The 26013-nt window shown below is 53.0% G+C and overlaps 1 protein-coding gene across 3 annotated transcripts; it reads left to right on the forward strand.

Annotated features, from left to right (window-relative positions):
* Positions 1-234: 234 nt before the first annotated feature.
* On the forward strand, positions 235-25805 carry LHX6 (LIM homeobox 6). Of its 3 annotated transcripts, XM_011989469.1 has the most exons (10): positions 235-356; positions 1173-1244; positions 1622-1804; positions 2163-2284; positions 11328-11548; positions 14225-14325; positions 14539-14634; positions 14827-15001; positions 18824-18927; positions 23587-25805. In XM_011989469.1, exons 1-10 carry the CDS (start codon positions 306-308, stop codon positions 23605-23607), a joined length of 1146 nt encoding a protein of 381 aa, XP_011844859.1. In that variant the 5' UTR covers positions 235-305; the 3' UTR covers positions 23608-25805. The 3 variants fall into 3 exon arrangements, with proteins under 3 accessions (XP_011844859.1, XP_011844860.1, XP_011844861.1); XM_011989470.1 differs by lacking the exon at positions 18824-18927; XM_011989471.1 differs by lacking the exons at positions 235-356; positions 1173-1244; positions 1622-1804; positions 2163-2284 and adding an exon at positions 6861-7558.
* Positions 25806-26013: the final 208 nt, after the last annotated feature.

Genomic DNA, 26013 nt, shown 5'->3' on the forward strand with positions numbered 1-26013 from the left:
CCGACCAGGTGAGCCGGCGAACAACTGGGTGAGCGGCCCGGGTCGGGGTCGGGTAGGGTAAGGGACCCAGCCGGGCCGAGCCGGGTGGCGGGCGGCTGCAGGAAGGAGGGGTACGAGGCTGAGCCTGTGAGTGTGTGCTTGTGAGTGTGCGAGCGCGCGCGAGCGAGGCGGGGGGGTCGCGGAAAGCGGGAACACATTATGCAAATGTTGGAGGAATTTCTCAAAAAGCGATTTAGTAAAGACACAGGCGAATCAAGAGGAGGCGAGGCCGGTATTGTCCGTCTGAATAGGCGCTGATAGCGCCGATGCGCCGGGGGTTGTGCGGGCGCAGCGCTGAGAATCCCGACGCGGGGCCGGTCCTGGGCGCGCGGAGGGGCTGTAGGGTGCTTTTCCCTCCCCTTGAGCGCCTCTCTTTTCTCTTTTTGGTCCCGTTTCGCCCCCGATCTCGCTCCCTTTTTGCTCCGGGTTTCCCTCCGACTGGCCCTCGAAAGGCGCCTGAATCCGTGTCAATACCGCCGCTTCAATTTCGCGGCGCGTGTCAGGCGGGCAGGCGGGCGGGTGCTCACCGCGCTCGGGGTTTTATTTTCTCCAACCACCCTCCGCCCCTCACCCATCTCTTTTTTATTTTCTTTCTTTCTCTCTTTTCTCCTTTTTGCATTTTGTGCCGAGGGGAGAAGGGAGCGAGGAAGGGGGAGGGGTGGGTGGAGAGAGAAAAAATTCGATTTTTAATTACTACCATTAAAAAATCAAATTTGCAATTCTTTGGGCGGCCTGATGGATCTCACTGATTGACAGTTGGAATTGACACTCTGGCTACCTCTTATCTTGGGCATTCACGACAATTTCTAATTGCAGGTAGTTTGTGTGTGTGTGCGCGTGTTTTTTTCCCCCCTCAGAGGCTTGGATTGCAAGGGAACTAAGCGATTACTTCAAGAGCCACGGGTTAAGTGCAGGGAGAGGGGGAGAGAGAGGGAAAAAATCCAATCCAAATTCAAATTGCTTCATTAGAGAGACACCGCTTTTGTGGGGAAGGGCTTTAAATGCCCACTACAAAGTTAGGACTCATTGTTCGGCGCCGGTTTATATAACAGGCGCGGGGAGGCGCTGGGCTCAGGCTGCGCGGAGCCAGTTCAGCAGCCGCCGCCGCCTGCGTTCCCTCCCCCCTCCCCCAGGTGATGGCCCAGCCAGGGTCCGGCTGCAAAGCGACCACCCGCTGTCTTGAAGGGACCGCGCCGCCCGCCATGGTGAGTCCGTTTGGCCCTGCCTGCGGTGCCCAGTCCTCCAGCGGCCCGGCCCTGGGGACCTGGCCAGGCTTTCCGGCCACGAACCGCTGCTCACGCTCTGGGGGACTCCCGGCGGACGTCGCTCCTCTCTGAGCCTCGGTTTTCCGGCCGGGGATGTTGGCTTTAACTGTTCCTAGCACCCAGAATGCGCGTGTTAAAAGTTGGCGCCGTCCCTTCCTCTCCAATAGGCCCTTCCATCCCTGTCCTTCAGTCTACGGCGCATCGTCCCGGGGAGATTTCGTTGTCAATTGGTGTTCGGGGGCCCCAGATTTGTCTTCGAGGCAGCCCCAACTCTGGGTGCCCGGGTCAGCGCTCCTCTCTCCTCTCCCCCGCCGCAGGCGCAGTCTGACGCCGAGGCCCTGGCAGGAGCTCTGGACAAGGACGAGGGTCGGGCCTCCCCATGTACCCCCAGCACGCCATCTGTCTGTTCACCGCCCTCTGCCGCCTCCTCCGTGCCGTCTGCCGGCAAGAACATCTGCTCCAGCTGCGGCCTCGAGATCCTGGACCGGTATCTGCTCAAGGTGAGACAGGGGTAGGTGTTGAGTGCGTATTGTCGGGGCGTGGGACGCAGCACGGGAGACTGCAGGAAAGCACCGCAGGCGCCAGGTCCTCTTACTTACAAATCCTGGCTCCACGCCTGCCCGACTGCGAGGCTCTGGGCAAGACTTAGGGTCTTGTCTGCACCCCCGGGTTCCGTCTGAAAAATAGGAAGAGCTTATTTCCATTTTCCTGAGTCTCAGTATTACGCAAGAAAAACAGGGGAATCGCATGCACCTTCTGAGCTTCAGCATCTCTGACTGCAAATGGGACCGGGGAGGCTGGGGCCCGGCGTGAACGAGGCCCGCGCTGAGCCGACCCCCGTCCCCGCCCCCTCCCCAGGTCAACAACCTCATCTGGCACGTGCGGTGCCTCGAGTGCTCCGTGTGTCGCACGTCGCTGAGGCAGCAGAACAGCTGCTACATCAAGAACAAGGAGATCTTCTGCAAGATGGACTACTTCAGGTAGGCTGCGGCCGCCAGGCCAGCAGTGTCGCAGAGGGCTGGCCCCGGGCGCATTCGGAGGCCACTTTTGCGGCATGTGGTCTCTCGCTCCAGAGCCCCGGCGTCCGGAGTGCACTTCCGGCGCGCAGCGCTGGCCCAGCCTGCCGGCGCGAACCCAGAGCTCCAGGCAGCGCGCTGGTGCCTGCACAGGTTCGCGCCCCCGATCTGCCTTCGGTCCTCGCGGTCCATTGGGTTTCGGTATCGTCTCTGGCTCTGTCTCGGGTCCTGCCTAAGTCTCAGGCTCCAGTTCCGACCTCGAGCGCCTCGGTGGAGCTCTGACGTCCCCAGCTCTGGTCGGGACCCACTCGGATCCTAGCCGTCATCCGGCTGCATTTCCAGTGCCCTCGGTCTTCGAGTTCCAACCCTACTTGGACATCAGTCATGCTGGGGTCTCTCCCAGACTGGACGCTAAGCTGGGCTCCGGACTCTTGCCCTGGCTCTGACCCTGGCTCCGCTCTGGGTTCGGGTCTGGTCCAGCCCCAAGCACCAGCCCCGCAACAGTCTCAGATCCGATCCCATACCCAAGCGCCTCGTCCTGAATCCCAACCTCTGTCTCCAGTTCCATCTCAACTCATTCCCCGGCGTCACTGGAGTATCACTGGAGAGTCTGGGGTCATGTGCGGGCCCCCGGCGCCTGTTCTAGTCCCAGCTTCGCTGTTGTTTTGGCCCAACTTTGGCCTCTCCAGGGTCTAGGCCTTGCCTTTGCGCCGCAGGGATGGGAAGTGGGAGAACCGGGCACCCAGAGCCCTGAGTGGGATTATCCCGGGCTGTGCTCCACGTACGGCAGACCGCGTCCCAGCAGCCGACAGCAGCCTGGCGCATCCTTCTGTTCTGCTGTGTCTGGACCACTTGCCTGGGCCTCACTTCTAGCCATGAAGCCGAGACCTGACCTGATTATGGGGTCGAGGTCACTGCAGGGTCATGGTCTTGTCTGCTGATCCCAGTGGGAGGCATCAACCGGCCAGAGGCTTGTACCACCAGGCCTATGGGATCGGAGGAGAATGATGGGGAACTGGTTCCTGAGAGGGGTGCTTGTTTCCAAGTGCTTTCTCAAAAAGTGAAGAAAGCTGCTTCCCTATAACTACCCTTCAACCCACAGACATCCTTCCTATTCTTGCATAGGAAGACGTCATAGCTTCAGTCTTCCTGGCCAGACCCCTGCCCTAGAAAGAGCCTCTGGGAATCAGGGAATATGGTGGAAGATGATCTCCTCCTGTGCACTGGCACTGAGCCTCCAGGGATCTGGAAAGAGAAGATCTTGAGTCTAGGGGGAGGTTGGCAGCATTTGGGGCAAGGGTACTCTGAAGAAACCATGGGAAGCATGGTTAAAGAGACAGACTCTTCCTTTATGGGATGGATGTGAAAGAGTGTGCAGCTGGGGTGGGGTGGGGATGGCTCAACCAGGTGGCGTAGGACTCAGTGTGCAAGGAGTGCCTGTGTGTCTGTATTGTCTGGGATCTGTGCAGTAGTGCTGGGGAAAGCATCACTGGGCAGGGTTGGGGGTGTGTGGATAGCATGTGTGTTCGTTTATGGACAAACATTCATCTCTTAGTTCCTGTGTGGGTGTCAAGAGTAGGTGTCTGTATGTGAATGTCGAGACTGTGTGTGTGCGTGTATGTGTGCGTGTGCATGCACACAAAGTAGTGAGGACAGGATTACATCTGGACTAGGATCTGGAGGTGAGAGGGTGAGGTGAGGGGATTCTGAAATCCCATCATTCCACTCCACCGTCTCCTCTGCGGGGGTATTCCTGCGTAAGGGCCTCCACCCAGACACTGAGGGATGAAGAGGGTGTTATGAATGTATTTGTGAATCTGGATGGCTGTGTGTGTGTGTCTCTGTGTGTGTTTGTGTGTGTGTAGTCAGAAGGGGGTTAATGGTGTGTAACCAGAGTGTGATGTCTCCTCTCACTGTCCCATCTGACTACTGGTTTGGTCAGGACAGGAAATGGAGGTTACAGTCACTGTCTAGCCACCTCCCTGCTCTAGGCCTAACTCCAGTTAGTATAAAACATCCAGATGGGCTGGACACTGTGGCTCACGCCTGTAATCCCAGCACTTTGGGAGGCCAAGGCAGGTAGATCACAAGGTCAGGAGATCGAGATCTTCCTGGCCAACATGGTGAAACCTATCTGTACTAATAATACAAAATTAGCCGGGTGTGGTGGTATGTGCCTGTAATCCCAGCTACTCAGGAGGTTGAGGCAGGAGAATTGCTTGAACCCAGGAGGCGGCCATTGTGGTGAACCAAGATCACATCACTGCACTCCAACCTGGGTGACAGAGCAAGACTCTGTCTCAAAAAACAAACAAACATACATACAAAAAAACATGCTAGATGATGCTTGGGGGCTTCCTGGATTCCTCAGCTACTAAATTCAGGGTGCCAGCTTGGGAACCCCAGCAGAATGGTGTCTGGGCCTCTCCCATAGACTAAGGCACCACCAGGACACCTCTCCTGGCTCTCCTAACAATAGATTTGGCAGTCTTATTTGCTACTTGCCCAAATTTCTTTTCTGCTTCTTCAGCCTTAGCTCATGCCCATGCTGGACTGAGCCTCCTTGGATACTGTGCTTTACTAGACCTTGAAACTAGTCAAAACACGGATCCTGACTCCACTGTTGAGAGCCTCCCCTTATTCTGGAGTCCTCTTCCTACTGCAGTGGGGTAGAGTAGGGTGTGCAGCCACTGTGGGAAGAGGCAGGAGACTGGGCCCAGTCTGGCCAGTTGTGACCTTGGCAAGTTGCTAAATCTCTCCTCCCTTAGTTTGCCCTTTCCAAGGCTGTCTCCCAGAGCTGCCAAAGAGGCCACTCTTGGGGGAAGTCTCCATAAAGACTCCCTAAATGGCGGTTGGTATGAATGCCTCGATTATCACCATTGTCATCTTTGGCAGGGTGGATGCTGGGCACAAGCCCACGATGGCATTTCCCCATGCAGCTTGAGGAGCAGAGCCTGCCTGGAGGGATGGGACTGGGCCATTTCTGGGCTGCAGGTTCTGAGCACTAATCTTTTTCCAATGAGAAGAGCCCTGAAAGCAAAACTAAACCAGATTTCTGGTTAAGAAAATGGAGGCAGTAAAAGCTCACATTCCCTGGATTGAGAGTAGAATTGTGGCTCTTCTGATCATTTCTCTCCCTGCAGGCATAACCCATCCCTGGCAGCCCCACCTGTAACAAAAATAATAAAACCCACAAAAAGGGAAAGAAAAAGCCGGTCGAGTGCCAGGCAAGGACTATTATCTGCACTGCAATGCCGTCCAAACTCTGGGTGGCTGCTATGAGGAAGCTCTTCCTGGAGAGAGTGTGAATGGTGGTGTGGGAGGCAGAATTTTCCTCTAGGGAGCTGGGGCCCAAGGAGGGGTCACATGCTGAGATTCTCTAGGCTTCTGTTTCTTGAAGCCCAGGATCAAGAGTCTGGTAGGAGGTGGACTGGAGCACTCTGCCCAAAGTATGGAGAGCCCATGGTCCTCTAACCTCTGGTATTTTCCCCAGGGAAGAGGGTCACCTAGGTTCTATCCCCCACCTTGTCCCTCCTTGACATTATCTTATAGACCCTCCTTCAGTCTCCATTGGCAGAGCTAGCACTGGTGGTTCAGGGAATTAAAGGTTAGGAAGGAACTCCAAGTTCATCAGGGAGAGGGTCTGCAAAGCATAGAGGAGACAAGGAGGTCCAGAGCTGCTCCTGGCTCATTTGCATTGTTGGGAGAGGTTGGTTCTCACTGGCTCCATGTCCTTGGCCAGGCCACTGGACTCTGTCTCAGTTTCTCCAATTCACACTCTAAACAGGATCCTTACCAGCCCTTGTGGGTTCAACCAGATCCCTACTTCCCCTTACTCCCTGAGATTCCCAGCAGGAAAAAAAATTACCACCAGAAAAATGTGATAGGACTCTTAATTTCTTCACCTTTTTGTTAAGACCATTTTTCTTTCTGTTTTCTTCCAAAAATGGAAGAAAATTCTGGAAGAAAAATAGTGCTCCTTTCTGGGACATTCACATTTCCCCTGCTACCAAAAACCACAGCCCCAGCTTCCCATACCTGCAGCTGCTGCCTTACAATAGAGCATGGCCCGATCTACAGTGCCCTCCTGGCTCCCTCAGCCTGCTGAAACATCATGCCCATTGTATAAGGGAGACTAATGTCCTGAGAAAGTGCCATTGCTTGCAGTCACACAGGACACCAGTCATCAGAATGTATGGAGTTCTTGTCTAAGCCAGGAACTGGGCTAACCCTTTACCTGCTTTATCTCATTTAATTCTCAGGTCCACCTTGTATGTATGATACTCTCATAATCCCACATTATGGTGGCATTGGGGTGGGATTGAGGAACTGAGACCCTGAGAGATGAGGTCACACGGCTAAGTGGTAGAGACTACATAAGCCCTACAGCGGCCTGGCTCCAACCATCCCTGCCCCTAAACACTCCCATACTCTTCTATAGGTGAGATATATCAGCCACCCATCTATGCATCATGGGGCCCCTCTCTGCTGATCCTAAGATTCCCTGCCCAGTTTGGTTGGCACACCCACTGTGTTTTCTGATGTGTGGCTCCCTGGGTGCTCTTGCAACACTGGGGCAGGAGTGACTTCAGAGGCCTGTGAGTGGAGCACCTTTGTCAATATCAGGTCACTGTGGTCCCTGGCCCTCCTGCCTTCTGACAATGGGAGTGGGGAGTAAAGGGTTAACTGCATCCCCTCCTGTTTATGGGGGTGGAGGTTCAGTGACTGCCCTGGAGGCTAAAGTTCCTCTTCCTAGCTAGGCCCAAACGACTTCAGGCAAGCCCCCAGCCTTCTCTGGCCCTCCGCCTTGAGCCCAAGCTCTGTCGCGGGCTCCAGCGGGAGAACCCCACCCCCTCCCGCAGAGCGAGGGTCCCAGGGGAAGCTCGGAGCGGGAAGCGGCCCCCCACCGCGGCAGAGAGCGGCCCATCGGCGGCCAGCTGTTGGGGGACAGATGTTGGGGGAACTGAGAGAGGAGCTGGGGGAGGAGCCTCAGGGCCGGGACCTCCGAGAAGCGGTCGTTTTAACCTCTTAATTGCTGGTTCTGTTTTTTTTTTTTTCTTTCCCCCCTGGCGTCTTCCCCTACGGGTTTACCTGGAAGGGAAGGAGCAGAGAGAATACCTAGGGCTCCACCTCCAACCCACCTTGTTCGCCTCACAGGATCTAAGGCCTTCAAGAACGTCTTGAACCTAAAATAAGTGAACCCCCGTTTGAGTTTCGGCCTCTTGGCTCAATAGCTTGGTAACTAACATTGGCGTTTCCACTCTGAGGTTTGGTTTCCTTGTGCAGAAAAGGGGTAGCTTAACAGTGGAAGAAGGGGTCGAGGTGAAACTCAGATGGGCTCTTTCGTTGAGGCTCATTCATCCAACAAATAATTACCAAGCGCTTACTAGATATCCAGCATAGTAGGCTGGGAAAGTGAGTCTGACTTGGTTAAGGGCGCAGAGCTCCCTTCGTACAACCACGAGTACCCAGATATCTCTGCTCTCCTTTCAGGGGGTAGAGGGCACTGCGGTGCGCGACGCCCACCTTACTCCTTTTAACAGTTGCCAGGATGAGCAGTATCTGTCGAACACCTCTCCATCCCCAAAGCGCCGTGGGTCCTTTGCATCTAGGCCCTTCATATGCCGGGATCCAGGGACGCGCAAGGCCCGGACCTCACAGCAAAGCTGGGGTGGCAATAGACACACCCCCTAATCCCTTTGGCGCTCTGGTGGCAGTTCCTGCACATCTCTTTCTTGAAGTTTCGTTGTCTCCGCCGCCGATTTCGCTGTTTCTGGAATCCGGTGGCTCCGGCCTCGCAGCCCGCCTGGGAAGGAATGTCGTTTTGTCAGAGCCTGGATCGATAAGCTTTCTCGCGCCCTTCATGCTGGTGACTCCTGTCCTGGGTCGGGGACAAGCTGCAGGGCAGTCTGCAATGCAACCAAACCTACATAATCCGCCCTAACCCCACCTCAAGGTTCCAGCGCGAGGACGATTTCTTAAACTGGGCTGAGCCACGAGGAGCGCAGGAGGATCCTAGAGCTGGGACAGCTTCCAGCATTTCGGGTGACACGTGGAGCATAAGAAAGTTGCTGAGAGGTCACTAGCGGCGCCTATTTCGGACCAAGGGTATGAGGACGCTGTGACCTACCTGTGTAGGCGCAGAACGGACTCGGGCGTCGGGGACTCGCGGGGCAGGAAGATCGCGGTGCGCAGAGTCTTTGACTCGTCCCTGGCCAAGGAGAAAGAATCCCATGAGCCAAGCGCACAGAAGGCTCAGCCGCTGTTGCCCAGCTTCTGATGGCCATGACCTTCCCTGCTCCGGCTCTTTCCGCTCACTGAGGACGCACTCACCGCCTTCTCCAGGCGGGTGGGCCCTTGGCCCCGCGCGCTGGAGATTCCAGAATCAGCGGCCCGGAGTGAGGACGCGGCACTGCTAGACCAGCCCCGCTTCCTGTTCATCCATGCGGGATTCCGGCTTTCCTCGTCGCCATGCCAGTTGCTCCGCAGGTTCTAGGTACTTCTTGCACTTTGGAGGAGGCCTCAACCCCAGCTCCATACTCTGTGGAGTTTCCGCAAACCACTCGCCAGCTCTGAACCTTCGATTCTCGTATGAAAACCTGATGCCAGAGTCCCCACTTCACCGGGTTGCAACGAAACCGAGAGGGTGCAATGGAGGCGTTGCGCCCCAGGACCCAGGCCCGTAGTAAGGGCTCTGAGCGCGGCTGGCCTCCCCCTCCTCCTGCAGCACACATAATCAGAAGCCAGCCTCCCCTCAGAGGCCAGAAAGTGCTCCCAATCCGGATACCACCAGCCCGGTGGCGGAACCCGGGGTCGGCCCTTCGGGGGGAGTAGGCTGGGATGGGCAAAGCGGTTTCCTCTCCCCTTTACGGCGGGACGGGGAACAGAGACCGTGGGCTGAGCTGGGCACTCCGCTGGGGAAGCCGCGCTTCCGAGGTCCGGAACCGCCTCCGCTTAGGGGAGCGGTGGACTAGATTAAGGTGCTCAGCACCTCCTGAGGAGACCGCGCCGCCCTAGGAAGGGTCCTCTCGCGCTCCTTGTCGGAGACAGTAGGGTTGAGGTTGAGTCTGCGAGCGGAGACTGGTAGAAGCCTCTGGGCTCCTGCACTCAGTCCAAGCCAACGCTGTTTTTTTCAACCGACAGTTGCTTGAATTTGTCAAGGCAGGCAGGCTGTAACCAGAGCGTTTTTGCCGGACTGTTTCCTCCGTGCACACACAGACGATTCCGAATGCTCCCCCGGGTGGAGGGGTACTGGCTCTGGGGACGCAGAGGCAAATCTTCTTGGTTCCCCACCCGCAACCCCAGGCCCCCAAATCTAAGAAGGTGGAAGGGGTGGAAGGGAAGAGCCAGAAACGAAACATTTACAAACCAGTGTGGTCAGCGCTGAGAGAGTGGTGCAGGAGGCCGTGGGACTCTGGGGGAGGGTAGGTCAGTGCAAAGGCCTGGGGGTTGGAAAGTGCTTCAGAGGAGGCCATAAAGACCTGGGAGTGACCTTCCATTGTGGCTGACTGGGACACATGCCTGGATGGTGGGGCGGCATATCTTGAAGGTTAGGGAGGAGATGGGCCTGAAGAGGATGTGGTCGCTGGGGTTTTGCAAACCCCAAGGGTTTTGGACCAGATCCTGAGGATAGAGTGGAGCCACCATAGGATTGTAAGCAAGGCAGAGACAGGATTTCATGTGCATGCTGGAAACTTTGCTGTGACTGCTCTGTGGAGGATGGCAGGGGCGAGACGGGAAACAGGGAGACCCGGGAGGAGGTTGACAGTGAGGATTGCATGATGGGAGCCTGGCCTAGGAGGGCAACAGTGGAGATGGTGAGAAGGAGATGGATCCCAGGGATACTTGGGAAACAGAACCAACAGCATTGATGATTGGCTGGAGGAGGGGTTGAGGAGAGAGAGGAGTGCATGATTATGATTTTCAAGCTTCAGGGGCTGGGCGAGTGGTGGCACCATTCTCTGAAACAGAGGGTGTACCGGAGGAAACAGGCTGCCAGGGTTGGGACAGAGTCATAGGTGGGTCATCCACTTTAAAGAACACACTTTCCTTGGTGCCCGGGGTCAGACCCTGGGCTGACTTCTGGGATGGAGTAAACCAGACTCTGCTGCCTCCTGGAGGGGCTTCCAGTCTGCTGTTGGAGGCAGCTGCACCCAGATTGCCAGACTACAAAACCAGAAGGGAGAAGGAGAAGAGGTAGAATCAAGGAAGGCTTAAGGGGCAAGAAGACATTCGATCCAGACTTTTTATTTTTATTTTTGTCTTTTTAACATTTAGTATTATTAATAGAATGTCACAGGCTCCAGAGGGACTTGCTGGGTACTTAGCCAACTACAAAGCACTAAACAAACAGTAGAGTCATTGCTGTTTTCAGTTAGTTCAGTGCAGGACAAGGAAAATGATAACTCAGAGTTAAACAGTTTGCCCAGGGTCACAAAGCCAGTAAGTGCTTATCTGTCTGTCCGTCTAAGAAACTGCACTTCTGTGCTGCTAGGGCTATAGCTTATATTCATCTCTGGAGTCAGGATGGCTAGGGTTCCTATCATTGCAAGCGGTGTGACCTCCTGCAAGTTACTTTACCTCTCTGGTCCCCATTTTCCTCACCTGCAAAATGAGGATTAATTGGGATAATCAACGTAAAACAATTAGAATCTTGCTGGGCAAGTGGTAAGTGCTCAATAACTTGCCTATTATTACTATTATTGTGTTTTTTCTAACTTGTGATGTATTTTTAACAAACAAATTAATATGCAAATATAAGTGACCATCATAGAAAATTTGGAAAATTCAGAAAAACACCAAGAAGAAAATAAAAATCACCCATCAGTTCACCTTCTAGGTGGGACTAGGTGTAGAGGGTTGGTGCGTCCAAGCTAAGGCTAATGCCTGAGCTGAAGACTCACAGGCGAGGAGCCTAGGGGCTGGCGGGCCATTGGGTGGTGGAAGGCAGGAGGAAGGTTGGCCTGTCTGAGTCTCGACACCCCGTGCCTGTCCTCTCGACCTGCAGCCGATTTGGGACCAAGTGCGCCCGGTGTGGCCGACAGATCTACGCCAGCGACTGGGTGAGGAGAGCTCGCGGCAACGCCTACCACCTGGCCTGCTTCGCCTGCTTCTCGTGCAAGCGCCAGCTGTCCACTGGTGAGGAGTTCGGCCTGGTGGAGGAGAAGGTGCTCTGCCGCATCCACTACGACACCATGATTGAGAATCTCAAGAGGGCCGCCGAGAACGGTACCCAACCTGCTCCGCCTGGCACCTCTGCCCCCAGCCCTTTCCCTCCCCACCCCACCCCAGCACCCCAGGAACCACCCACACTCCTCTATAGATTGGGCTTTCCCGGTATAGCCCCGCAGGCAGCGTAGGGGTGGGGCGGCGCACAGATCTTGCACTTCCGGCTCGATCTTTTGCTTGAAAGTTAGAAGTCACTGCCCTCCTTTGCAACTATGTTTCCTTATCAGTAAAATGGCGTTAACGACAGAACACCTTCCCAAAGATAGACGAGCTGATATGTTGTAAGGCCAGGAGGCACTCAATGAACTCTAGAGATGGTTCTCATAACCGGGCAGCCTACTCCACGTTTGGACAGCTCTCATTGGCCCGGGGGGCTGATCGCCTCCAGTTGCCCAGGACCAAGCTTGGGCCAGTCCTGGAGAGATGACTTGGCTCCCATTCTCCCAATTCCTATACTAGCAGCTCCAAGCCAGAGATTTGAGGAGGGGTTTTCATCCCCCACCAGGGTCTCTAACTACAAGGGGAAAGGACCAGGTTTCTGAGTCTGGAGACCAGGCTCTCATATACTGTGTTGACATATGAAGTTTCCTTTTCTCTCTGGGCCTCAGTCCCCACATCTGTGCAAGACAGATACTGGACTAGAATGATCCCTAAATCTCTTCTGGCTCTGCCACTGTGATTCCCCAGATTGCCCAGGAACAAGATTCAGGTCTTTCAGGGATCCTGGGGACCAAGACACAGACGGGATGGAGCTGGGGAAAGGCACTAATTGGCTGTGGGCAGAGGCAGGGACTCTTTCTCTAATTCCCCTGTTAGGGTCTGTGAAAGCTGCTAACTTCTCTGTAACAGGGATTATTTTATTTAATCCTTACAACAGCCCTAGGAAGTAGGTGGCACGTCCGCATTTTACAGAAGAAGAAACAGGATTTGCCAAAAGTTATATACTAGTAGATTTGCCTAGTTCCAAAGCCCAGCCTCTTAACTACCATACCATACCATACCATACCATGCCATACCATACCACCTTGGCCCTAAGCTCTAGGGTCCCTTAATCCCATCTCATAAAGCCAAGGAGGCTTCAGGGATGTTGCTGCCTCTGTTTTAGTTTCCCATCTAAAAAAACCAACACACCAATCCTTGCCCTGCCTGCTTTCCTGGGGGACATTAATACCACAGAGTGTCCTCTGGGGAGGAGTATGAACCACACTGCCTCAACTTCTAGGTCCCAGCCTGGGGACTAGTCAGGGACTGCCAGAGTGTTCCTGGCCATGGCCATAACAGGGCCATCATTTTCTCCTGCCAGGATCAGGACTAAATGGGTCTAAGGGGCCATCTAGTGAACTTGGGTTTCACTTGCTGCCTGCTTATCTGCAGTGGTGGGCAATGAAATTATCTGCAGTGGTCAGCAAGTCAGCAGCAGAGCTGGGATGGAAACCCAGGAGTCAGAGCTTTCCCACACTGTGGTCGAACAGTGACCACAGGCTCCTTCCACACATGGTCCAACCAGGACCACCTGTAGTCACAGCCTTGCCAATTACATCCTAGCTCTCACAGCCACACCTGTCCACAGACTTAACATTCTGAGGAACTTGAAGGTTGGGGCTTCTGATGTCTCTTACTGATCAGCCCTCAGTATTGGCTACTGTTTCACTTTTTAAACATAACACACACACACACACACGTACACAGACATTCATTGTAGAAAAATTAGAAAAGATGGTAAGCAAAAAGAAGAAAATAATGATTGCTCCAAATGCTGCCTCCTTCATATTTTAATGTGTATCTTTTCAGATTTTTTCCATGTATGTTACAGTGTTTGCTTTTTTCCTTCAACATAATTTTTTCCTAATTAAAAAATTACAATAAATTGTGAACAATGGTTATTTCTGAGTGCTGAAATTACTGGTGATTTTTATTTTCTTCTTTGTGCTTATGGAAATTTTCTAAGACTTTGAGGATATTCAGAACAATGAAGTATTAAAAATAAAATGGGAATATAGTTAGTGTTTTAGTATGATTGTAAAAGTAATATGAGTGGAAAGATAATATCTAACATATAGTCCGGTTAACAAAATTCACCCTTAGAGAAGTAAGGCAACATATGATTTTTTTAAAAAAACCTCAAAAGTTACAGGAACACTGAAAGTAAAAAGTTTCCATAATCACATTCCTGGAAAGTAAACCACTGTCAACACCTTGTTGTATATTCTTACAACCTTTTTTCCTTCCGCTCATTTGTACAAAATTAGGAGCATAGTTCCATTACTTGCTTGCATCCTATCTCCTCTAGCCTTTGGTTTCCCCCAGTTTCGCCAGGATGGAGCTCAGTTTGGGGCATTACGGTCAGCTAGCTTTCAGCTTCTAGTCGAAAGAGCCAGAGCAGGGGCTTTCCTTCTCTCCGAGCCTCAGTTTCCTCCCATGTATAAAGAGGTAACGCCACCTCTTCTCAGGGCTGTAAGACGTGGTCCAGTCGTGTAAGAAGTGTCCAGTACTGAGCGGACGCTTAGAAACCCCTTCCCCAAAGACTGAGCTCAGGGACTAGGACCCTGGGATCCCCACTCCCAGCCAACTCCCGCTCCTGACCCTTCCAGGGACAAGCTCCCCCCACCCCCGTCCTTTCCAGGCTGCCACTAGAAGAGATGGGAACGCGTGGTCAGCCGCTTCTATCGCCCCCAGGGAACGGCCTCACGTTGGAGGGGGCAGTGCCCTCGGAACAGGACAGTCAACCCAAGCCGGCCAAGCGCGCGCGGACGTCCTTCACCGCGGAACAGCTGCAGGTACCGTGGCAAGCCGCGGGCGGCGGGGGCGTGGGCGGGGCCGAAAGTGGGCGGGGCCGAAAAGGTCTCCTGGCTCCACCCCTCTGCCCGGACCCGGGTGGCGGGGAGGGGCCGCAGCTGCCTGGGGCGTGGCCTGCGGGCTGGCGCCGCTGATTGGGCCGGGGTCTCGGAGTCTCCGCGTGCGGGCGCCTCACCGCCCTCCCCGCCCCGCAGGTTATGCAGGCGCAGTTCGCGCAGGACAACAACCCCGACGCTCAGACGCTGCAGAAGCTGGCGGACATGACTGGCCTCAGCCGGAGAGTCATCCAGGTGGGACGGGGTGGGCGGGGCCTGGGGACCGCGGGCACGCCCCGGAACTCGTAGCTGGGCTCGGCGCGGAGGGTCGTGCGTGCACGTGGCCATCCTTCTCCAGGAGGCGACGAGGCGGTCCCGCCTGGGGTACCCTGGCGGCGCGTCCGACTCTTTTCAGCGAGGCTGAAGCTGCCGAGGCTGTCGTTCCAGGTGTGGTTTCAAAACTGCCGGGCGCGTCATAAAAAGCACACGCCGCAACACCCAGTGCCGCCCTCGGGGGCGCCCCCTTCCCGCCTTCCCTCCGCCCTGTCCGACGACATCCACTACACCCCGTTCAGCAGCCCCGAGCGGGCGCGCATGGTCACTCTGCACGGCTACATTGAGAGTAAGTAACCGCAGCGCCCGGAGCCGCTGGGCCTGCGGGGAGGGGGGGCAGAGGAGCGCGCGTGGGCGGCTGAGGCCGAGGTGTGGGGTGGGGGGCCTTGGGGAGCCTCGTGGGTGAAGAAGCGGGACCCGAAGTCATTTGGATCTAGGAGTTGGGGGAAGAGGGGTAAAATCTTCGGCTGTGCCTTGGTGGAGCGGAGTCCTTCGTAGAGGCAAGCGATTTAGCCATTCAAAAAATACTTTCAAAGCACCCAGTCTGTGCAGCCTGGTTCTGGTGGGCATGGAAAAATAACTAGGCGTGTCGTTTTAAGTGGGATGATTTCTGTAGGAAAGGTGCTGGATACAAGTGACTGGAGATGCTGCGGGGTGGAAGGGAAGGGGCTGGGCTGCCCCTCAGCAAGCAGAGACTGAAAGGATGGATAGGATTTAGTGAGGTACCTGAAGTGGGGGGAACGGAATGCACGCAGGCCCTGGCCCAGAAAGCATCGTGGCATGGGTGTGTTTTGGGGTGCAGAAGGCCACTGTGGTGGGAGTGTCCAGGGTGTGAGGCCTTTGGCAAGTCACCTAACCTCCTTGAGCCCTGGTTTCCTCATGTGTAACCTGGGATGTCAGTAATGCCTGCCTCACAGGGTTGTGAGACAGCATACATGCATTCAGTAGCTATATCTTTAGTGCCTTCTGTGTTCTTTGCACTGGCATACGACAGTGAACACAGTAAACCAAAGCTGCTGTGCTCCTGGGGCTTACTCCAGCGTGGGAGATGGTGGAGATGATAAAATCATAGGGAGGGAGCAGGCATGTCCGTGGCAGGGAGCACTGTGGCGGAGATGCAGGGGCAAGCGGGTCATGGTGAAGTGACTTGTGAGCGAGAACCTGGAGGAGTGAGGGAGGAGCCCCGGGGATTTCTGGAGAATGCGTGTTCAGTGCATCTGCTGCTGAGCAGGTGCCTATCACAGATTTGTCTTTCCCTTTGAAGTTATTCCCATCAATTGTTTCCTCCATGCTGAGCATGACCAAAAAATAGAAATGACTACGATGCACACACACACAAATCCTCCCTTCTCTGGCTCCATGTAACAGGGAAAAAGAAGGGAAATCAGAGAGAGAACTGCTGCTTACTGACCATATGCCATATACTCTACTGACTGCGTCTCTAAACATCAGAGGCCACCATCTCCTTGAATAGATGAGGAAACCAAGGGCCCACTGTAAGTTAGTGGGAGCCTGTATGCCTTAATGATCAAGTGTGGGCTTTGGTGTCAGATTGCCAGGCTTCACATCCCAGCCCTGCCATTTACTAGCTGTGTGACAGTGGGTGAGTTTCTTAGCTTTCTTGAATACTCATTCCCTCATCTGTAAAAATGAGGATAATAAGAGTATCTCAAAGCAGTGTTCTGAGCATCAAATGAGGTAACCAATTGAAAGTGTTCAACATTCAGCAAGTGCTGCATAAGTATTGGCTGCTCTTGTGATGGTAGGAGTGGTTTTGGTTGGCAGAACTAGGAGTGCAGAGCCCTGTCTCTGCACTAGGCTGCCAGTTGGAAACCATGTCTCTATATAGTTCCATTTCTGAACTATCTGCTCAGTAGGAGCGACATTTTCCCCCTTTCTTTTCTAAACAATGACTACATTCAGGCTGCACAGAGCCTGTTAAAGGTGCCAAGGATCAGAGGCTCTATAAGTACCAGCGTTCTGAGCTACCTGCTAATACTTGGTGTCAAGTCAATAAGAAATCTAGATGATCCCTTTGGACTTGGGGCCATGATTTCCAGAGTCCCCGCCAAGACTCTATCCGTACACTCTGTTGACCAAACTTAGATCTGTCTTTGATGCTTAGAGAAGAGGCTGAGGTGCCCTCTCCTCTTACCCTTGTGGTGGAACTCAGCTTGGGGAAGAAGAGGTTCGGGGTATGTGCACCTGCACCTCTTGCTGCATGACTGACTGAGAGTCACCACAGCAGTTTGCTTTATGGTAAACTATAGTCATGGAGTTGTGAATTTTCTGAAGCCTTGAGCTGGGAAGCTAATGAAAGTGTTAGAACCAGACCCCAGAAAAATGAGTTTTTCTGTAGAGTTTGCTCTGCAGTTAACTAAAGTCACAGAATACTGAGTTTCCTGGAGGCTTCAAGCTTGGAATCTGATAAAAGCTTTGGAACCAGACGCAGAAAAATGCAGATGTACATACATTTTCCAAGTAATCTGAAGTTGTATATGGACTCCTTGGACACCCCAGCTGAAGAACTCCCAATTTCATGTAACTTCTTTATTCTACAAATGGGAGAACTGTGGCTCAGAAGGGAACAGTGACTTGTCCTGGTTTATATATCAGTTGTAAGTGTCTCTACAATGCCCTTTCCCTGTGACCAAAGAGAATGAAGCCTAAAGAAGAGACCAGCAATGGACTTCTCTGCTGTATTGATAAACAGGCTGAAGCATGAGAAATTTGGATCCAACCCAAAGGTGGACTTTCCCCAACAGTTTTAGATGTTGGAATATGGTATGGAAATTCATTCAGCAAATACTTAAGAGTACTTACTAAATGCCATGCCTCACTCTAGTGCTGGAAATCCACAAAGATCTAGAATCTAGAAAACAGACAAAAAATCCTGCCCTCATGGAGCTTGCATTCTAGTTGGCAAAGACAGATAATGTAAAATAAATAATAGAAATATGCAGTAAGCCAGGCTGGGCGTGGTGGCTCATGCGTGTAATCCCAGCACTTTGGGAGGCCGAGGCGGGCAGATCACTTGAGGTCAGGAGTTCGAGACCAGCCTGGCCAATATGATGAAACCCCCTCTATACCAAAAAAACAAAAATTAGCTGAGTGTGATGGCGCATGCCTGTAGTCCCAGCTACTTGGGAGGCTAAGGTGGGAGAATCACTTGAACCCAGGAGGCAGAGGTTGTAGTGAGCAGAGATGATGCCGCTGCCCTCCAGCCTGGGTGACAGAGTGAGACTCTGTCTCAAAAAAAAAAAAAAAAAATGCAGTTAAGTCAGATGATAAGTGCTAAGGAAATAAAATAAAGCGGGGAGGAAGACAGGGAGGGTAGGGGGTAGCTGTTGGTGTTGGTTGCAGTTATAAAGAGAGCGGTGACATATGAGTACAGAGTCCTCTAAGAGGCATGGGTAAAGTCATGGTGATACCTAAGAGATACGAACTTACTGAGGGAGGGTGTGAATAGATGGGGCACAGCCTTGCTTGCAGGGCCTGAATAGGCAGGGTACAGCCTTGCTTGTGTGTGCATGGATATGAAAGCACATATTTATTTAGGAGTGTTTATCAGTGAGCTAGATGTTTATACCTCACTATCACATAGCTTTTCATAAACTATAAAGAGCATCACAACTGGCCGGGTGCGGTGGCTCACTCCTGTAATTTCAGCACTTTGGGAGGCCAAGGCGGGCGGATCATGAGAACAGGAGATCGAGACCGTCCTGGCTAACATGGTGAAACCCCGTCTCTACTAAAAGTACAAAAAATTAGCCGGGCGTGGTGGTGGGCGCCTGTAGTCCCAGCTACTCGGGAGGCTGAGGCAGGAGAATGGCATGAGCCCGGGAGGCAGAGCTTGCAGTGAGCCAAGATCGTGCCACTGCACTCCAGCCTGAGTGACGAGTGACAAGGTGAGACTCTGTCTCCAAAAAAAAAAAAAAAAAAAAAAAAAAAGGCATCACAACCAATCCTACTGAAATCTTGCCCAGGGTTACCCAGGAGGTAAGTGGCAGAGATGAAACTGGTTTCAGGGCTCCAGTTTGCAGAGCTCGGGGCAGGTGGGATCCTGTGTGTAGCCTGGGGGATGAGCTCCAAGGCATCCTCTCATCCACAGGTCAGGTACAGTGCGGGCAGGTGCACTGCCGGCTGCCTTACACCGCACCCCCCGTCCACCTCAAAGCCGATATGGATGGGCCGCTCTCCAACCGGGGTGAGAAGGTAAATGGAGCCAGGTTGGGTCTGGTGGGTCAGAGCCACCCTGTCGGGGATGGGCTTCTGGCGGCATCCCCTGTTAACAATTTGGTGCCATGCTGCCCTTCTCTGTCTCAGATTTGTGAATTTCCTTTACTCAAGCTTTGAGGTTCCAGGGAGGGCTTATATCACTCATCACCCTACTTCCCATCATCTCACTGGTTCCTCCTTTTCGTTCTTGTCTGTTGGGAGTGAATATCCTGAGCTGATGGGGCTCAGGGATAGCTGGCCAGCCAGTGACCTTGGTCAACTGGCAGGGCCTCCTCTGTGGAGCCAGGATTTCTGGTTGTCTCAGGCTTTAGGAAAAAGGGTGCTTAGCTGTCCCCATTCCAGGGCTTCAAGGTATTGTTTCTGAAGCACTGCAACCCTTTGTTTAAACTTGCCCATAGTACAGATGAAGGTGAATGGAGCTGCTCTGTGAAACCGTGGAGAGAGGAGGAGCCTCACTTCCCTCCCAGCTCCAAGACACCTCACAGTTAGTCATGAAAGCCAGTGCTCTCAGACAACCCTTTCATTTTAGAAATGGGAATATTGAGGCCCAGATAGCTCAAAGTCAGAGACTGGCTGAGAACCTTGCTTTTTTTTTTTTTTTTTTGACAGAGTTTCACTCTTATCGCCTAGGCTGGAGTGCAATGGCGCAATCTTGACTCACTGCAACCTGCGCCTCCTGGGTTCAAGCGATTCTCCTGCCTCAGCCTCCCGAAGTAGCTGGGATTACAGGCATCTGCCACCATGCCCAGCTAATTTTTTTTTTTGTATTTTTAGTAGAGATGGGGTTTCGCCATGTAGGCCAGGCTGGTCTTGAACTCCTGACCTCAGGTGATCCACCCACCTCAGCCTCCCAAAGTGCTGGGATTACAGGCATGAGCCACCGAGCCTGGCCGAACCTTGCATTTTTTAATTCACTTGTTTATTTGGAGACATTTCCTATGTCCTGTCTGTGCCCAGCATCCCTGAGTCTGTTGCCAGGAGTGGAAATGAGTAAAGTGTGGTCCCTGCCCTTGAAGAGGCCAGAGTCTGGAGGGGGAGGCAGATCCCAACAGTTACAATACAGTGTGACAGGGGAAGCCATGGGAGCTGGGGAGGGGGAAGGGGGCAAAGAAGAGAGGCAGGGAAGACTTCCCAGAGGAGGCAACCTCTAAGGCCAGGCCTGAAAACTGAGGCATCAGGGAAGGCATGAGACACCAGAGCTCTCAGGGAACCCTGAGCCATTCAGCATTGTTGGCAGGCACATCTGGGAGGATGACAGGAGGAAAGCAAGAGCCTTGAGGCTGCCAGGTGGAAGAGTCTATATTTTATCCTGCGGCAGTGTGGGGTCCTGGAGGGCCTGTTGCAGAAACATCACTGTAGCAGTCTTCAGAGACTGCTGGGTTGGAGGACACCCAGTAGGAGGCAGGGAACCCTGTAGGTCAGTGGGTGTGGCAGTCCTGAGGGAGAGGGTCAGAGCATTAGGGCTGGAGTCAGGAGCCCTCCAGTTCAGCAGATCCCAGTCTTGGTGTGCTCAGAATCACCTGGGCAGAGATTCCTAAGCCTCGCTCTCAGAGAGTCTGATGGGGTGGTATATAAGGATTTGCGTGTGTAATACTCAGCCTGTGTGATTCTAATGGGCAGCCGGGGTGGGGACCGCTCCTTTAGGATGGTACTTCTGGCTCGGCCTCCTGATTGAGCTCAGTACACCTAGTATGTACTGAGCTCTCTGTGCCGGGCACCACAGGAGAATGTGTATGGTGTGGAGGTACAGACAGCCCTGGACAGATACATTTGTAAGTAAATGGTAGTGCCTAACGCAAAATCCCGCAGAATCTGTAATGAGTGAGCATGCTCCAGGAACATCATTGCCGCTGAGACTGTCACATTCACAGGAAGAGCTGCTGTTTGCTGAGCTCCTTCTATTCAAGGCAGCTACTTGTCACATGGCATCTGGTTCACACCTCACAGCCACTTTGTGGACATAGAGATGGCCTTCTCATTGTAAAGAGATAAACAGATTCAGAGAGGTGACATGACTTGTGCAGGGATGCAGTGAGTTTGTCGGACTCTGAAGTCTGCGTGGTTCAGTAATTGCTTCCTTTTGTGCAGCCCTTTACTGTGTACACAGCCCTCTCTCCGAACTCATCCTTCATAGTCTCCCTGGGAGGATGATTGTGATGACCTCCATTTCATACTTGCAGAACCTGAGGCTCAGACAGAGCAGTGCTCATCCAGAATTACAATGTGAGCATGGGCCGAACTGGCCTGGATCCTACAGCCACCTGCCCCAGAGCTGTCCCTTCCTGTGGGAGGGGATTCATCCTATTAGACCTGGCTCTGGGACTGCAGAAGTGAGCTGACATGATCCCTGACCTCAGGGAGCTTGTGGCTTAGCACGGGATGTGGGCAGCTACATTGCAGGGGAATGGGCAGCTGGAGTAGGCGAGAAACATGACCTTAGAGGACCCAGAAGAGGGGGAGGTAAGCTCTAGGGGAAAGACAGGGGACAAGAAGAAGGGCATTCCACATCAAGAGAACAGCATGTGCAAAGGCCCAGAGCATGGAGGAGTTTGGGTCGGAGGGGACCCTGGTGGGTGTTCAGTATGGCTGAAGTCCAGGGAAGTGGGGAGAGCCGATGGGGGCCACAGAACAAAGGATCATTGAGAGAGGGTCTTGGACATTATATGGAGGGCAGGGAGTGGGCCCTGGAGGTGCAGAGGGCTGGGCTCAGTGCTTGAAGAGGAGCCTTTGCCTCCTGGTTGCTCGGCTAAGCTTGTGGTTCTGTTTCGTTTAGCCTGGGGGATAAGCCACGCTGGGGGCTGTCAGTTTTGGCTATAGACAGTTTCTGGCCCCTGGTTTTGGCTGCTGAGCCAGAGTTTTCCCTTGCTGGGCTGTGTCCCCAACTTTGCATCCAGAAAGTCTGCATGAAAGTGTCTCTCCCTCCTTTGTGACCTTCTGTCCTCTCACTGTCAGGCCTTTCTGCCAGCTCCTAGGGACTTTTCTTGTCCACAACTCTTCAGATTCCTGGGGCTTGGTGGGTGGCAGAGTGTGGGATGTGTGTGGCCAGCACAGAATTGCCTGGGCTTTCTTCCAAGTCCCTCCAGGCCTGAGCCTGCCTAGCTGTGAGGAGACTCAGTGTCTCCCTGGGGCTGGCCCCTGAACCCACTCATCTAGACCACCACTGGCCTGGCCTGGAGAACAGTGCTCTGAGCACTCAGGGGAGCATCCCCTGCCTCCACTGCATCATCATTTGGTGCCTGTGAGGTTCCAGATCCATATTTCTTCCTAGTTGTGTCCCCTGATCCCACAAATTCAACACTTGGAAAGTTCTCAGAAATCAGGGCCAAGCTGTCACTGATCAGTGGAGGAGACTGAGGCCCATGGAGGGGAAGGGTCCTACCAGGGTCACCACTCTTGAGAGAGCTTCTCTTAATAAGGGCTAACAGCCAGGCATCCTGGAGTCCAAAATGGAGCAGTGGCCAGGATGGGGAAGGAATGCCCACCCTGGTCACTCTGGATTTAGGCCAACTCGGAATCCCAGCTCTGCCACCTCCTTCCTGTGAGATCTGGGAATGCAATTAGTTTCTCTGAGCTGCAGTTTCTACATCTGCAAACTGGGGATAATAATAGTTCCTACTCCCTAGGGTTGCTGCAGAGAGTAAATGCATAATGTGTGTAAAGAGCCCAGCACGGAGCCTGGTACACAGAAAATGCTCCCTAGGTGTTGGTTATGATCATGATCACTATTGTGGAGATCATCATCATTGCTTTCCTCCATCACCTCCTTGTGATAACCAATTCTGGGCAAGCAACATTCGTGATCAGAAAGGGAACAGCCATGTGGTCATGCCCACCAGATGCCCCTCACACTTTGCTGTGAAATGACACATCGCCATTAACCAGCCAGCCAGTGATCCTTGACCTGAACTTCAGGGAACTGGCTGTGTCAGCAGCAGTGAGATGTCAACCAAGTGCTAGAGGCGGGAGTGGAAGGGGGAGACGGACAGACAGTCCTGATCTCCCACGGTATATTGGGTGCCCAGCATGTCTGAGCCACGCAGTTCTAGGCTTCGTGCATGTGAAGATTAAGTGCATGTGAAGTGCTTAGCCCATGGCCCGGTGGGTAATAAGCAGTCAGCCACTACGGTCACGGTGACTTTGGAGAGGTAGAGGCAATGTGCTTTGGTAGGGAGAGCTTGCTGTGGGCCAGGCCTGGCCTCCAGTGCCAGGTCCTCTTCCTCGCCGTGTGCCCATGGGCTCACTCGCTTCCACCTCTTTGAGCCTGAGTGCCCTCCCTGTAAAATAGAATGTTGGAACTCCCTCACAGGGCTGTGGTGCAGCTTCCATGAAATCAGGCACGGAAGGTGCAGGGTGAAATGCCCAGAAGGCTTTTGCTGCTGCTGTTGTATCTCATTGAATCTCTCTGATTCTCAGAGAGAGATTTTGTCATCCTTGTTTTAAAGGTGAGGAAACAAGCTCAGAGAGGTGAAGTGAGTTGCCCAAGGTCCCACAGCAAGTCAGCTGGCAGAGCCAGGATTTAAACTCAGATCTCAGCCCTGAGTCCACCCTTCTTCTCTGTGCCTTTGAGGTTCTCTGGGGGGCGGCAGGGTGGGGCAGGCCCCCAGCTCAGCCACCTCCCATGCCCTCCTCTTGCAGGTCATCCTTTTTCAGTACTAACGCTGCCGGCACTTCCGCATCTGCCCGTGGGCGCGCCACAGCTGCCCCTCAGCCGCTGAGATCCAGTGTCCAAGCTGCGGCCAGGAATCCACCCACCTCCGCATCCATCCCCGTCCACCATCCTGCCCACCACCAGGTCGGTTCCTGAGGCCTGGCCTTTCCCTCTCCTGCTGAGAACCAGAACCCACCAGGAGCACCACAGAGTCCTCCTTTTGGAAGGCAGAACTCCCTGAAATCTGGAATCAGGGTGGAAACAGCCTGTTTTTCCCATTTAAACAGGAGTCCTCTTCAACTTCAGCTGATTACAATAGCAAAAGGCGGAATTGAATTGTGCGACGCCAACGGCCTTCTAATTTACAGGTTTTCCCCCCCACATTGGCCTTTATTTACTACTTCCTTGGAACCATCTCTGAATTCTGAATAGCTGACAACCCCCAATGTTATCCACTCTGTTGCTTTTGTCTGGAAAACTCTACAGTGTTTGTGGGATGTCCCCAAAGGAAAGCTATGTTCTAATTTTATCATTTCCATCTGTCTGGTTATGTCAAGTTAATTCAGAAAGAGAAGAGACAGTGACCAACCCTGAGAGGCCCAATAGGGCAGAGATGGAGGCCTGCCCAGACTAGGAGGCAGGGGGGATAGACAGGAAATGGGGAGAAGAAACACCCCCATTGGTTTGGAAATGAAGGAGAGGGCGGTGACATATTGGACCAGAAGAGGCACTAGCCATTTTAAGGAGAGGAAAGAGAAAACTCTGGGGTCAGGGAGAGACCCTACCCCTACCTAATTATCCAACGTATATGTAGGAAACATAGCAGAGATGGTATTTGATCTGTGCCATGACCCTTCTAAATGTTTGGACAGGTTAGAGTTGGGGACCCCTGTTGGCTACTTGTTGACCTCTCATAGTGGTGCTTGGGCCAGGTCTTCTCGATGGAAGGGGGATCCCTCATGGGGGAAAGGGAACAGAGCCCAGTGAAATGGTAGTCAGAATGTTAACCCTGGATCCATCTCTAAGTAGAGAGAGGGTGCCCATTGCCTAGGTGAGAGTGCCAAGCTCAGGATTCCAACTGGCACCTCTGAGCTTCCCCACCAATACTTCCTGGAGCCAGCCCCACCCACCCCTGAGAACAGAGGCCAGTCACAGCTGCATAACATCCATCCTGCTACAACTCTTCCACCCCAAACAAAAGGGCTCAGGCTACACATGACCATGATTTATGTTTTCAGGGGATGCCCATTTGTCCCAAGCTTATCCTGTAATTCTAGAACTACCTGGTGTCCTGATGCATTTTCCACTAGAGGTTGCTAATCAGCATGTTTTAGCCCAAGTCTGCCTTCCTCCTGTGGTTAACCTGTTATGTTGCTTTTGGAAGGAGACTCTAGGACAGGGAAAGCAAGTTCATGGTACATACGCAGCCGTTGTCTCTGTTTTTACCCATGGCAGACGTTGCTAATCAATGGCAGCTCTATCTCACTAAGTCTGGATAAGGTTTCAGAGTTCAAATGCTTGAAGTTGGCACTTAAAATGAAAGCCTATATGTCATTTTTGCTCTGGGATCTACAGGCAGGCTAGGCACAGGTGCAGCCCAAGAAGGGAACCTGCTTCCTCTCCCTTCCAAAGATGGTGACAGCTGACTGAGGGCAAAGAACAGGCACCACTCAGAACGTGGTGAGTACAGCTCAGCTCAGCACTCAGCCAGTGGTAACTTGTGCCCAGCCCTGTGCTAGGCGCTGACATTAACAGGAGCAACCAGGGCCAAATCCCTGGCCTTGGGGAGCTCAAATCTTTCCTTTGATTTTTGCTCCTGATCATCAAGGCCCCAGTGGCAACCGTGTGGTAAGTGGCCAGCCAAGCCCTGCCCAGGGTCACCCAACACCCACTCTGCCTTGAGCCTCTCCTCAGGGTCTATTCCTTGCGTGGATTATGTGGTCGTAGCATGTTACAGTTCAAACATGTCTCCACTACCCTGTTAAGAGCAGCCTGGGAACGTACAGGCCATCAAGACTATTTATTTAAATACAAAAAAAAAAAAAAAAAAGGGGAAAACACACACACAGAGAAAAAAATTGTAAGCACTTTTTTTGTAAAACCAATGTCTGTTTTGTTACATACCTTTCATGTCGTGCTTTGTAAATGTCTTATTTGTGTAATAAAGTTAATGCAAGTAGAAGTGCTGGCACTGAAATCCAGAACATGATGGGATTCCATTTCTTTCCTGCTCTCTGGTGAAGGGCTTAGGTCCCTGGCTCCCAGAATACGTGCGCTGCTGGACAGTGTAATCCTCCTTCCTGGGAAACTGGTACTATTTCCCAGTTAGTAAACAATGCATTGTAGAGGCCTGATGATGGATTTCTTCTCTAAGTACTCAGTCACACCTGCTTCTTATCTAAGCTTTGGAGGGA

The sequence above is a fragment of the Mandrillus leucophaeus genome, unplaced genomic scaffold, assembly GCF_000951045.1.
Source record: "Mandrillus leucophaeus isolate KB7577 unplaced genomic scaffold, Mleu.le_1.0 Scaffold354, whole genome shotgun sequence".
NCBI lineage: Eukaryota > Metazoa > Chordata > Mammalia > Primates > Cercopithecidae > Mandrillus > Mandrillus leucophaeus.

Coding starts and splice junctions, on each gene's coding strand:
- LHX6 (XM_011989469.1), top strand. CDS start 306: ATGCGCCGGGGGTTGTGCGGGCGCAGCGCTGAGAATCCCGACGCGGGG. Junction 1,805..2,162: donor TGGACCGGTATCTGCTCAAG/GTGAGACAGGGG, acceptor CCCCCTCCCCAG/GTCAACAACCTCATCTGGCA. Junction 2,285..11,327: donor TGCAAGATGGACTACTTCAG/GTAGGCTGCGGC, acceptor CTCGACCTGCAG/CCGATTTGGGACCAAGTGCG.